The following is a 14,546-nucleotide window of genomic DNA, read 5'->3' on the forward strand; positions in this document are numbered from 1 at the left end:
GAAGTAGCACGGAACCATGAAACTACACAGGTACCAAAATTTCCTTTCATCACACTGTACAGTGTGCATAAACCATGTGCCCTGGCTCTGCTATTTGATATTGATTTACAGAGTGATTAGTTGCCAGCTAAAGTAGTACATTTTGGGGGTAATTCAGTTCCAGTCATCTATTGGCCAAATCAGCACCGTAATAGCTCTGCTTTATAGCAGCCAAATCTCAGGCATAAATGTTCTCCACCACTTTAGGGTAGTGAGCAATTTTGAATAAATGTCACATTCAACTGGGCTAATGGTCCGAAATGCGGTGCAGTTGCTGAGGAAATTTTACCCTTTACCTGTAATTGAATTAAATGCAATTTGCTGAATTGCCTTTTCTTCTACGATCCCCATGGCAGCCAAGACCTTGGGATTTCATCCCTCTCCCCTTCAGATAGACAGGTTGTTTTTTTCTAGGACCTCCCCCTTCCTGTATAAATGGACTCTCCACCCCTTCCTCCTTGTCTTTTTTTCCTGTCTCCTAGTTTTTCAGTTAGACTAGGGAGAATAGGTTTGTTTATTTTTCAGTGGAGCTTGCTATAGTGCAGGGGTTCATTACATGGGGAAGTGCAGTTTGGGAGCGTGGCCTTATGAAGGTGTTATCTGCCCATGAAATATATAGGTACCTGAGAGGTGATGTGGATCAGCTCAGGGGTCTCGGAGCGGCATTCAGGAGGTTGTAAGGCCGCAGGAGACGCTGGCAGAGCAGCGTGGAGCAGGATAGAGCGCTGGCTGATTACCTCCTGTCTCCAGACACAGACGCAGCACGCTCCGGCGGGCGGACGGCAAACTACAAAGACCACAATACAGTGCGCTTAGACGCGCGTTTCCGGCGGGCGGCTGAAGAGACTACAAGCCCCAGAATCCCCGGCGGCAGGCGAGAACATCGCGTCCTCCGTGCAAGACGCGGAGGTATTGAAAGCTAACTCTTAAGTTAGCAGGGGGGATGAAGTGTTGCGGTATAAGTGGAAGGCGCAGCATTACTAAAGAAGAGGTCAGCGCCAGACGGACTACAGTTCCCACAAGGCAGCGGGGCTGTGCGGGATTTGGCGCCCTTTTTCGAAGTTGGTCAGCTATTTAAAGCCCAGCAGTGGTCTGGGTGAGTGGTGTGTGCTGTCCTGCTGCTAGAAACGAACAGAAGTCTTTTCTAAGGTATGAAAGTTTTAAGTCCAGTTTTTTCTGGTGTTCTTTGCTGCCTTATGGACTAATATCATGATGCTAAAATATGTATATGGATCATGCAGGTTTGCTGCTGCTTCTGCTATGGATTTGACTGCCCCCCAAATAACTGATAATGCCCCTGCGAGGTAAGCTCCAGAAAGTTTTTGATGAATTAGATAGACTAGCTTTATTTATTTTTATTTTTTAGAAATATCAAGAAAAAAAAAAAAATATATATATTTTCTTCTCGTTGGATTTTTTATAGTGTGCCTTTTAAGGAGCCTGATACAGTTCCGAGAAAGAAAACGTCTAAGAAAAATAACCTTGAGGCTATTTGTATGGTCTGTGATACAGCCTTTCCTAGCGTGCAAGGGAAAACGTTGTGTGGGAAGTGTGAGACTAACACTTCGCCGACTGTGGTGCAGCCCAAAATGATTCAGGATCTCATGGATTGGATGAAGAAATCCTTCGTGTCCAAGGAGGAATATATAGACTCTAACCAAGGGAACAAGAGATCCAGGGATCAAACTGACTTTAGCGAGGATAATGCCTCATCAGAGGAGTTAGTAGTAGAAGTGGAAGATGCTTCGGCAGAAGAAGGAGAGATCAAGGAAGAGACTAGGGTCTTTAACTTTGACAATGTAGAAAAGATATTAAAGGCTATATATAAGACTATGAATGTGAAAGAGCCAGCTGCCCCAGAAGGTGGAGAAAATATATTGTTTGAGGATAGATCAAAGAAGAATCGGCACTTCCCGGTTCATCAGGTGATGAAAGACCTGATATCGAAAGAATGGTCCAATCTTGACAAAAGGCAAGGGAAACTGGCCAGAGTCGAGCGGATGTATCCTTTGAAAGATGAACTGTTTCTGAAATGGTGTGACTTGTCCAAGGTCGATGCCGCAGTGGCAGAGTTGACTTCAAGAACTACGATTCCACTAGAAGACGGGGCTTCTTTCAAAGATTCTATGGACAGAAGAATGGAAGGGTCCCTTAGGAAGCTACATTTTTCCGCAGCAGTGTCCTTGAAGTCCGGAGTCTCGGTGGCCTCAGTGGCAAGGGCGTTGAGGCTCTGGGGGACGTCGCTACATAGCGATGTTGAAGATAAGATCTCAAGGCAATATCTGCTAAAGAACTTGGAGACGATGCAGAAGGCTATCGAGTTTATCTGCGAGGCCTCGCTGGATACAATATCTTTTTCGGCAAGGGCGATGGCGGCTGGAGTTTCAGCGAGAAGAGCGTTATGGCTGAGATCGTGGGCGGCAGACGCCCATTCTAAAAATCGCTTGGTGTCCCTTCCCTTCGAGGGGTCCCAGTTATTTGGCTCAAAACTGGATGCTTTAATCCATAGGATCACGGGTGGAAAGTCCCTTAGGCTTCCACAAGAAAAGAAGGCAAGATATCAGTCTCAGGACTCCTCCAAGCAACAGTACAGAGCTTCCAGAAGCTACAGGCCAGGAAGACCCTATAACCAGAGGCCTTACAATCAAAGAGGTTCTTTTCAGTCGTCTAAGCAGTCCTTTCGGCAGAACTTCAGAAGAGGTTATAGGCAATGACAATCACAGCGGTCATTGTGTGGGAGCACGTCTGTCTATATTCATCCTCAGTTGGAGAAACACCATTCGGGACAGATGGGTGCTGAGAATAATTCAGGAAGGTTATGCCATAGAGTTCAGACGAGTTCCGGAAAGAGATTATTTTCGGATATCAAAAAACCCAAAGAATCCATCCGAAAGGAAAGAATTAAAAAGCATTATTTCCCAGTTGAAAAAGATCAAGGCTGTAGAACCAGTAACACCTCATCAGAAGGCGAAGGGGTTCTACTCGAATGTCTTCCTGGTGAAGAAAAACACAGGAGGTTATCGTATGATCTTGGACCTAAAGAGATTGAATTCTCATGTAGAAGTAAAGAAGTTCAGAATGGAGACTCAGAAGTCCATACTAGCGGGAATAGAGGAAGGGGACTTCCTAGTTTCCCTAGACCTCAAGGATGCATACTACCACATACCAGTCAGGGGTCAGGACAAAAGATTTCTAAGGTTCTGTGTGATGGGAGAGCATCTCCAATTTACCTGTCTTCCATTCGGTCTGACCAGTTCGCCACGAGTCTTCACAAAAGTTTTAGTCACACTGATTGCATATATAAGGATGCAGAACATTCGGATTTGGCCATATCTAGACGACCTGTTGATAGCAGCGTCATCAAGAACAAAACTGTTGCAAGATCTGGCTACCGTGATAAGAATCTTGGAGGAGCACGGATGGATAGTAAATTATCAAAAGAGTCAACTAGAACCATCAACATTAATCCAGTTCCTGGGATTGCTCATAGACACCGAAAGATTCGAGGTGAGATTGTCAGAGGAAAGGTGTCAAAGGATCCGGTCAAACTCCAGAAGCATAAGACTGGCAAGAGAAGTGCAGTTAAAGGCATGTTTGAGGCTTCTGGGGATGATGATGTCAGCCATTGGGACAGTACCCTGGGCTCACTGGAAACTCAGATCTCTGCAGTGGGCAATTCTCCCGTATATAAAGAGAAAGACAGATCCAGATACGAAGATCAAGCTTTCCTTTCAAGTGAAAGATTCTCTTACGTGGTGGACGAGTGCAGAGCTACTAAGGAGAGCAACGTCCTTGAGGCTCCCGCAGTTTCTGGTAGTCACTACGGATGCAAGTTCGCTGGGCTGGGGAGCCCATATGACCAGTCTGACGACTCAAGGAGTCTGGTCAAAGAAGGAGAGTCAGAAGTCGTCCAATTGGAGGGAGACAGAAGCTGTCTGGAGGACGATCAATTATTTCCAAGAGAGAAGAAAAGGAAATCACTTAAGAATATTCTCAGACAATACCACGGTGGTGGCACATCTCAACCACCAAGGTGGTACAAAGAGCAGAGGCTTAATGACGATAATCACAAAGATTATGGTATGGGCGGTAGAAAACGTTCCGTCACTAACAGCGGTATTCGTGCCCGGAAAGGACAATGTCCTAGCAGACTTCTTGAGCAGAACAGAGATCTCGCCAGGAGAATGGGAACTGAATGTGGCGATATTCCAAGAAATCGTGAGAAGATTCGGCCTGCCAGACATAGACCTGATGGCCACATCCTCCAACAGGAAGGTCGAAACATTCTTCTCAAGATACTATCTCTACCAGACCTCTGCAGTAGACGCGTTTTCAGTACGTTGGACATGTCGACTGGGTTACATATTCCCTCCGTTCCCTCTAATTCACAGGGTCCTGAAGAAAGTCATAGAGGATCAGGTCGAAGTGATTATGATACTTCCCTTTTGGCCGAGGAGATCGTGGTTTCCGACAGTCCTGAAGTTGGCCATACAGGAACCCTGGAAGCTACCCATCATTCCGGGGCTCTTACATCAAGGACCAATAGTACATCCAAATCCAGAGATACTATCGCTAAAGGCATGGAGATTGAGAGGGGGATATTGAAGAGTCAAGGTTTGTCAGACCAAGTAGTAAGACTACTTCTTAATGCAAGGAAAGAGGTTTCATCGTTAGTCTACTATAGAGTGTGGCAGGCTTTCATTCGATGGAGAGGTTCGGATGTGGACATTACTCTCTCATCTACGGCCTAAGTACTACAGTTCCTGTATTTAGGATACGAGTCGGGCTTAGCCAACTCTACGCTGAGAGTCCAAATATCAGCGTTGAGTGTACTACTAAGTAGGAAGTTGTCAGAAGACGACCTTATAAAGAGATTCTGCAACGCAGTAAAAAGAATGAGACCAACACTCAGGTCGCTGGTAGCTCCGTGGGATCTGAACTTGTTGCTAAAAGCACTGACAAAACACCCATTTGAGCCTTTGAATGAAATCTCGCTGAAATATATGAATTGGAAAATTCTGTTTTTAGTGGCGGTCACTTCCGCAAGAAGGATCAGCGAGCTTCAGGCGTTGTACATCGAAGAACCATACCTGAAGATATTTCCAGATAAGGTGGTTCTGAGGACTCATCCTGATTTCCTACCGAAAGTCGTCAGTACTTTTCACCTTAATCAGGAGATTACTCTTCCTTCGTTCTATCCAGATCCTAAAGGGGAAATAGAGGAAGAGTTGCATACTCTGGACTTAGTGAGAGGTATCACTATGTACTTACAGAGACTGGCGGATATAAGAAAATCGAAAAATTTATTTGTGATCTCCGATGGTCCAAGGAAAGGGATGTCACCTTCCAAGCAGACGATGGCGAGATGGATTCGTGATCTTATTACTTATGTTTACCAACAGGAAGGTCAGGAGGTTCCAGCTGTTATAAAGGCACACTCCACTAGGGCCATGGCGACGTCGTGGGCGAAAAAGGCTCAAACCTCGATTAAAGATATCTGTAATGCAGCTACCTGGAAGTCGATGCACACTTTCTCCAGGCATTATGCGCTGGATGTGTCAAAATCATGTTTTGGAGAGCGAGTTCTTAACAGTGCTCTGATTGATTAAATATATATTTTTTCTGGCATGTATTGTGTCCCTCCCTCTTTCTGCTTTGGTATATTGTCCCAAGGTCTTGGCTGCCATGGGGATCGTAGAAGAAAGGTAGAATTATACTCACCGATAATTCCTTTTCTTCCTAGAGATCCCATGGCAGCCATTAGTTGCCCGCCCCTTGTGTTTTTTTCAGGACCTAAGAAAGGAGACACTCAAAAAGACAAGGAGGAAGGGGTGGAGAGTCCATTTATACAGGAAGGGGGAGGTCCTAGAAAAAAACAACCTGTCTATCTGAAGGGGAGAGGGATGAAATCCCAAGGTCTTGGCTGCCATGGGATCTCTAGGAAGAAAAGGAATTATCGGTGAGTATAATTCTACCTTTTTAGAAGTTCACATGCTATGGTCTTGAAAACAGATTCTATCTATCTACTGTATCTCCATACTGCATAACATGCTGGCAGAATGTGTTGCTGCAGGAAACAAAAGGAGATAGGTGTATGTTTTGCTGTTGGAGGTGTGAAAAAGGATGGGAGAATGTTTCAATTGTGTGGGAGAGGAAAATATTTCTCTGGGTCATTGTTGCTATTCGTGAGGAGACAAAAGCTACAAGATACAAAAAGAAACACTTCTGTTGGGAATTTTGCATTATTGCAACTTTTATGTATACTATTTAAATTAATTGAAAAATACAAGTAACATGTATGTTTTGTCACCTTTCTAAGTTAAAATGAAAGTTAAAAAACTTTGTAAGAATTGTAATACATTTACCAGAATTATCCATAATGTTGATGATATCCATAATTTAACAGGTGACTTCAAAATATGAATACATCTGGCTCCTTAAAACCTTCATTGGATCTTGCACAGAAAATGCCTGCAGGTGAAACATTTCCCATTAATACTTCTTACTTTTCTTTCATCATAAAATTATTCAGTAGATTGGAATATCTCGCTTGTATCAAGTAACAATGGGGCAGATGTATTAAGCTTTAACAAGAGATAAATGCAAGGATGATAAAGAGAGATAAACGTACAGCCAATCACCTCCTAACTGCCATGTTACAGGCTGTGTATATAAAAATAATTTATACTCCAAACATAAGCGCTCCCTTTCTGGACACACTAGATAATATATATACGGAGAATACTTTCCTCCTATAGTTTTTCCAGTAGTTGGTTCTCAATAGGATCCGACTTCTCCCAATCTTTTGCTCGGGGTTTCAAATAGATGTCGGAAAAAAACAAGAGAAAAACAAACAAATATGTAGGGTGGTAGTTATCCAATCCAAATATTTAATATAAGTGGGTCAACTCAGGCGTACCAGGACTCACTATTGCAAATGTTTATAAAAGCATATAACGGTTTCTTTAAAAGATGGGGTGGCGTACCCTTACTCACGGTAGAATAGGAGACTTCACACCTATAGCAGTTTCTTTATACTTCTTTATTCCACATTAAAAAGGGGTTTTCCACTCACACATACAAAATTTACATAAATTAATAAAAACTTGAAAAGGCTGCTGAGTCCTCAGAGTAGGTGCAGTGTCACCACAGAGTCAACTCATCTGTTGCAAAATCCGGATCCCCAACAGATGTGGATACTCCTGTGTACTCTTACCTCCTTCTCAATGAGTCCAAAAGAAGGAGAGTCTTGAGGAAGAGAACATCTCGAAACATGTTGACTTCTGACTAGTGTTTCCACCTGCTTTTGGACTCATTGAGAAGAAGGTAAGTGTACACAGGAGTATCCACATCTGTTGGGGATCCGGATTTTTCAACAGATGAGTTGACTCTGTGGTGACACTGCACCTACTCTGAGGTGCTCTGTAATGGGTATGTGACATGTGTAATAGGCATTATGATGTTACTTTTTGGCGCACACTTTCACTATTTTTTTTCTGGCTCCTACACTTTCATCCTGGCTCCTAGATTTTTTTCTAAAATTGTCAAGCCCTGCATTTATCTCTGGCTAAGGCTTAATACATCTGCCCCAATGTTCTGTGTTACGTCATTGTGAGTGTACCATATACAGATGATACATGTTTCCTCCATGGGATATAAGGGGCATTATACATAACGCAAGACCTCTATTGCGCATAATTTTTTGCATTTTCTATTAAATAGCATCGTATTTGGGAAATGGAACAAATGGGAAGCACAAGCTTCTGTTAATTAAAAATGAGGCATGTAGTGTTCATTTAAGCATCCGCTATCTATGAAAACCCATGCAGTTCCTCTTCCCTGCCTGGGGTGTCGCTGTCTGCTGTGGTGTTTCTAGCACAGGTATGGTTTGCTTATCAGTGCTGATATAGACAGACCACACTGCTAGAAACACCACAGCAGACAGCGACACCACAGGCAGGGAAGAGGAACTGCATGGATTTTCAAAGATATCGGGTGCTAGAATGAACACTAGGCATGTGTATATTCAGTGTGTGCCTGCCACTGTATGTGCATAAGAAATTAAACTTTGCAGCATTTTCCTGTGTAACATAGTATAACATAGTTTTTCGTATGCCTCATATTTTAATCAGTAGCTTGTGTGTCTTGGGCTCTCCGTTTTCCAAATAAGATGCTATTTAGCAGAAAAAGTCTGTTAAACAGCAAAGAAGGCTAGATGTATGTGGACACATCTGCGTGGTATTATTATTAGGCCTATTTTAGTTCATGAAATGGTTCATTATTGTAAACTTACGGGTATATTAACTGCAGCAAGCAATGTATTTCGAAAACCCATGAATTTTGCAGCTTTTCCTATGTGGTGTTCCAACAATGGTGCTCTATAGGCGTACGGCCCTACTTCAGACATACTTTCAGCATCACTTCAGAGGTGAGATATAAGCTAGAACATGTCCCAATTTTTACTTGCACTATCTCATCAAAACCCCCCACAAAACCTTATGAGCACTCCTGTCTTAGGGTCCTATCTACTGTAATTCCTATGTCCCACAGGTCTCACATTGGGTTTCTTTATGCGTGTATTTACAGTTCTGCCTAATCTGTAGCACCTGTGATAGTCTTCTCGCTACTTAAGGCCCATACACACTGGGCGATTTTAAGCTGAAAGCCGCTCAAAACAGCAGGTTTGATTGGCTTTTAGCTGAAAGCTGCCCAGTGTGTATGGCCTGACGATGAGCGGTGATGCACGCTCCCGCATCATCGCCGGGAAAGCCACTCATCAGCTGGTATTAGCAGCAGATAAGCGGCTTTGAGGAAGGCTTTGCATAGCGCTGTGCGCCGGGCAGGGGGAAAGCTGCTCAGTGGGTATGCACTGAGGGTCTTTCCCCTCAGGGATGACAGCGGCTCTATACTCATATCATAGTTGTATATCCCTTTCTGTCTGCATTATAAGGCAGGTTTAGCCTCATTGCACATTAAACACCCCTTCAAGTCACGCCATGCTCTGGCATGACTCAGTAGCACCGAGCACTTTTTTGTGCAACCTTTTCTGAGTGTTATTTGCAAAACAATGATAAAATATGCAGCATGCCTATATTCTGTGTTCTGGATCTGCATACGAAATGCTACACTTAAATGTTTTTCAAGAAAACACTAATAGTCCATTTTGAATATAGATACAGGCGTGGTCAACCATAGAACATAGGCATCTATAATATATATGTCTTGTGTCTGTGCGACTCCAAAACACTTCCATCTGTTGGCTGCAAGTGAAACTACATCTACGAGTTTTCGAAGCATTAGCTTTGAGCGGGCTTACTAGTTCCTTATATGTTTTTGAATAAGCAGAATCTGATTGTGTCTTTGGGATGCAGTCAATTTGCCGGCGGTCGGGATCCCGGCTGTCGGAATCCCGACACTGGAATCCCGACCGCCGAAATCCCGAAACTTTCTCCCTCCGTGGGTGCCCACTACACCCATAGAGGGAGAATAAAATATTGGTTAGGTGTTACCTTCTCTTCCTACACCTCTAACCCTCCCCCCTTAGTGCCTAACCCTAAACATTCCCCCTTTTTATACCCCAACCCTTCTGAGGCCTTGGCATGCATATGATCAGGCTGTCGTGATTCCGGCAATGGCATCTCCAGTGATGTCGGGATTCTGATGTCAGTATTGTAGTCGCCGGTCGGGGTTCCCGCACTGAATTTCATGTGACTGCCATATTAGAGCCTGTTAAAAATTAAATAAATAATAAAGTGCTTTATATTGCAGAAGAGGCAACTAAGCAATTTGGTTGTATATTTTCTAGAAACTAAAGAGACATTAGAGAAATACTTGCTTAAGGAGCCTCATAAACTGTGCGGGGCAGCAAGTTCCATAGAGTCGGAGCCACAAAGCTGAAAGCTCCACACCCAGATGAATTCAGGGAGAGTTTAGGTACTGGGAATAGTCCTTTATCTACAGATAACAGTAATCAAGTGGTGTCGGTAAGGAATCAAAGCTGCTTAAGGTCCCTCGTAAGACAAGTGTTTTGGGGAATTAAGAGCCTTTTTCTTTCCTCCCACTGGTATGTCTGCATCAGACTCTAGGGCAGCGGTTCCCAAGAGCACAAGGAGATGCTGATGATGCTGCAGACGGAACCAGAAGTAAAACAATGTGGTTCATCTCTACGACAATGGGAGATGACTACTTCTTCCGCCATTACCAATATTATATTCAAGTGGGTACAAGTACCCTAGGTTGGGAACCACTGCTCTAGGGAGCACTACCAACTACATTCTTCTTGGGGATTCTTTCCTCTTATAACGTTTCCCTATATACAATTGTTGTCATACCTCTGATGTGCTTGTGTTTCTTCAAATTTACCTGGTTCAAAAAGAAGTATTTTGGCCTTAATCTATTCAATATCCTCTATATAAGTTCACTACATTAGTCACATAATGTATAATTGGACAGGCTTGTACCATGCCTTAATAAAAAATAAAAAACAGATGATGTGAAAAATGTTAAACAGCATTATATGCTTACATTTCTGTGTAGGTCCTCTGTATGTTATTGGAAATAAGAGGGTGGGAGGGGGCAGTACTGATGGTGTGATGGTTAGCATTACTGCCTCACAGCACTGAGGTCATGGGCTCCATTCCCACCATGGCCCTAACTGTGCGGAGTTTGTATATTCTCCCTGTACTTACGTGGGTATCCTCTGGGTACTCCGGTTTCCTGCCACAATCCAAAAATATACTGGTAGGTTAATTGGCTCCCAACAAATTAATCCTGGAATGTCTTTGTGCGTGTACATGTGGTAGGGAATATAGATTGTAAGCGCCACTAGTGCAGGGACTGATGTGAATGATCAAATATTCTCTGTAAAGTGATGTGGAATATGTGTGCGCTATACCAGAAACTGTTAATAAATAAATAGACAAGAACATATAAAAATGTAAAATGACCTCGCTCCTCTGCACTCGCTTTATCACCAGTGGACAATTAAAAAATTTGGGTACTTGTTTCCTAGCAGGGCGCCCACTAAGCTATTTGCTTAGTGGGCTATTTTGCATAGTGAAATCGCATTGCATGGCTTTTTGTGCCTTGCGATGTGTGCGATGCGATCTCAGTAGTTAATTTATTCACTGCACCCTGAGTGAAATCGCATCGCAGATAAGACGAGATGAGATCTCAGTAGTTCATATGGTAAAACACCTAAACAGCACCACTCCCCAAAGCGTGGCGAGCTCAGTGGAATGCATCCTCCGACCTTTTCATACCCCCACTATCCACGTTGGCGTGGAGTTGATTTTAATATAGTGTGGCGAGCCACCGAGCCTGAAGCGTTGCGAGCGTACGCGGGGCACGCTGCGCTCGCCACGCTTCGGGCTCGGTGGCTCGCTGCACTCGTCACACTATATTGAAGTCAACTCCACGCCGACGTGGATAGTGGGGGTATGAGAAGGTTGAAGGATGCGTTCCGCCGCCCCTCGCGGGGCTCGCCACGCTTCAGGGTGACGTGGAGAGTGGTGCTGTTTTAGGTGTTTTACCATATGAACTACTGAGATCTCATCTCCCATCTCACGCCACAAAAAAGGGCCATGCGATGCGATTTCACTCAGGGTGCAGTGAATAAATTAACTACTGAGCATACATAGGAAATCTTGGCGCCCTGTTAGTAAACAAGTACCGAAATTAGTTTTTCTCACAAAATGATAAATTATAGCAATACCTAAAAACAAAAAAAATCAACCTAGAATTTGTATATTGTTATTTAATGAGTGATTGAAATGTATGTGTATCTTGGCAGATTTAGTATTATTTTCTTACATGTGCAATTTGTAATTTTTGCAATTTACTGTATTTTTGCAATTTAATACTGTATTTGCAGCAGAGAGTGAGGCAAAAGCACGAACAAAGGCACATTTTGATGAGATATTCCAGAGATATGTTGCCCTGTCGGAAATAAAAAAAAAATCCAAGAAGAAAAGACCACCTCAAGAGGAACATGTAGTAAGTTTGTTGCTCTAATCCAGGGGTTCTCAATGTCGGTACTCAGGACCCCACACACTACTTGTTTTCCAGGTCACCCAGCAGGTGCACAGGTGCATTCATTACTCATTGACACATTTTAAAAGATCCACAGGTGGAGCTAATTATTTCACTTGTGATTCTGTGAGGAGACCTGCAAAACATGCACCGTGTGTGGTCCTGAGGACCGTGTTTGAGAAGCTGTGCTCTAATCAAATTATATGATCTCTATCAGCTTAACACCTTCTACTGTACCTTTATTAGTTTTGTTTTAGTGTCTTAATGTGCCCATACACTAGTGCGATTTTGTCCCTTTTTCGCACAAACCACCGGGCAGATAAATCTCATGTAAAGTGGCATACTGATGTGATTCTCCTCTGATTTCGATCCGATGCAGGTTCCTGTGTCTATCGAATTGGATCAGGATTATTGTTATGGCTGTCATATACCGCTGCCATGACTGGGATTGCATACGATACAACATATGCAAAATGGATACCCAACAGTTAGTTGCCTAGGTTTTGCATACGAGGCTGCATGTGTATGTGGCCTTTAGTAGAAAGTCCCGCTGTAACAGCTTAGCTTTTAGTTAAGCTTTCATTTATTTATTTTTAGTCTTTTTTGTTGGATGCGTAGTCTATGACAACAGATGGCAAGCATTAACAGAGTGGGGACAGTCAGAGGCTAGAGATTGAAAACCCCACTCTCCTAAGCTTATGCAATTAGTCACCAACTTTGTTGAGTTACTGGGCTAGTCTGAATTAAAGCCCATACACACTGAGCTTTCAGCTCAAAACCCGCCCAGTGTGTACAGCACATAGCGTACGGCTATGGAAAGCTGTCCATCAAGCAAAAATCACTTGGACAGGCGAAAATCGCAGTATGCACTGAATGATATTCACCCTCAACGCTGTGCAGACACGTTGGGCAAAAACACCCATTATGTATGCACTTTAAGCATCTATGAGCAAAGGCAAAGCGCTATGTGCAAATATTCCCTCTCCTCATAGACATCCTTGATGTTTTTGATAGGCAGACTTGGTGGCGCCCCCCCTCCCCCCCCCCCCCCCCCCCAGATCCTGGCGCCCTAGGCAGCTGCCTAAAGCTGCCTAATGGCAGAGCTGGCCCTGGGCACGCATTCATACTGGCAGAGCCGGCCCTAGGCTAAATGACGCCCTAGGCAAGATTTTGGCTGGTGCCCCCTAGCACCGCCACTAGTTCCTCCTCTGACCCTGCTCCCCTTTCCCAGCACCATCAACCCTCATCATAGCAGTCATCATTTTGGTGCTCCTACCCTCAATATTATAAATAGAAACAGTGCACATATTCGGTGCGCAGCCCAAACAGAGGTGTGTTCTTGCTGGGAAGGGGCATGGCCACACAATAGCACCCCCAATTCAAATTATGCTACACAGTAGTGCAACTTCATTCACATTATATCATGCGCTGGTGTCCCTTATTCACATTACATCACACAGTAGTACCACTTTACCTTATGTACATTACTCCTCACATTATTCACATTATACTCTTAGAAAAAAATCCTGAGAAAATATTGTATTTTAAGCACCTCCATGGCCACACTGCAACCCAGCACAAAGCAGTGTGTGCTGGGCAGAGGAGAAGAGCTGCAGCTGCTGCTGTCACTTAAGGGGAGGGGGCCCGGGGCCCCCACAAGGCCCTTCCATCAGACTTTGGCCTGGGCAATTTGTACCCCCTACCCCTTTCTCTCGGCTCTGCATACTAGTGGGGCCCCAGCCGGTTCAGTCTATTTTTCTAGCTGGTTCTAACTGCTCCCCCAGTTTTTACCAAGATCATTCTGGGGAGTTGAAAGATGGAAGAAAGTAAGATGTCTGTAATCACTTACTATAAGATGGTTAATTTTATTGGTAGCTGATTTCAGCAGACTTCCAGAGTCATTGGCTATTAAATGCTCCAAAGCTTTCTGATCCACATCATTTTTAAGAGCTGGCACTTCCAAATGCTATTTCTTTTTCGTCCACTAGGGGGCACAGAAGTTCACGCTGGGTATGAGAGGTGAGGTAGCAGAGCGTGCACCAAAGGGTTACAAAAATGTACCCAGCATGCTCCCTGCCTCCCTTCTCCCTCATAACCCGCTCCCTGACCCTGGGTCACCAGTTTTTTCTTTGGTGCCAAGGAGAGAGCAGCACCATTATCGCGGCTGTTAGAACAGCCATGGGTTAGAGCTGCTGCGGCGGGTGCTCTTGTAGTGAATCACCGGCAGCGCAGCTCCATCACTTGGTGGCGGCGACGGCATCGCTGGCGACTGGGCTGGGGACTTCCGTCGCGGGACCCTCTCTCGGAGGCTCCCGCATGCTGCACTCCGTCCCCGGGCAGGTAATCGGTGGTTCCCTGCTTGCAGGGAGCCGCGTCTAGCAGCGATCCCCCCCCATTTGTATGGGAGTCAGCGGGGGGGGCAGGCAGTGGGGGTCTGGATTGCTCCACCTTTCCACTAGATCACCAGGGACAATTAG

General features: G+C 44.4%; 1 protein-coding gene across 5 annotated transcripts in view; it reads left to right on the forward strand.

Annotated features, from left to right (window-relative positions):
* Nucleotides 1–14,546, forward strand: part of AHI1 (Abelson helper integration site 1) — a 274,949-nt gene that overhangs the window by 2,306 nt on the left and 258,097 nt on the right. For 4 of the 5 annotated variants that reach the window (XM_083176645.1, XM_083176644.1, XM_083176648.1 and 1 more), the window contains exons 2-3: nucleotides 6,446–6,516; nucleotides 11,912–12,033. In XM_083176645.1, the coding sequence (XP_083032771.1) occupies nucleotides 6,459–6,516; nucleotides 11,912–12,033 (180 nt within the window). In that variant the 5' untranslated portion in view covers nucleotides 6,446–6,458. The remainder of the gene's footprint in view (nucleotides 1–6,445; nucleotides 6,517–11,911; nucleotides 12,034–14,546) is intronic. The other variant, XM_083176647.1, reaches the window with a different exon arrangement.

The sequence above is a fragment of the Crinia signifera genome, chromosome 3 (genome assembly GCF_055691185.1).
Source record: "Crinia signifera chromosome 3, ASM5569118v1, whole genome shotgun sequence".
NCBI lineage: Eukaryota > Metazoa > Chordata > Amphibia > Anura > Myobatrachidae > Crinia > Crinia signifera.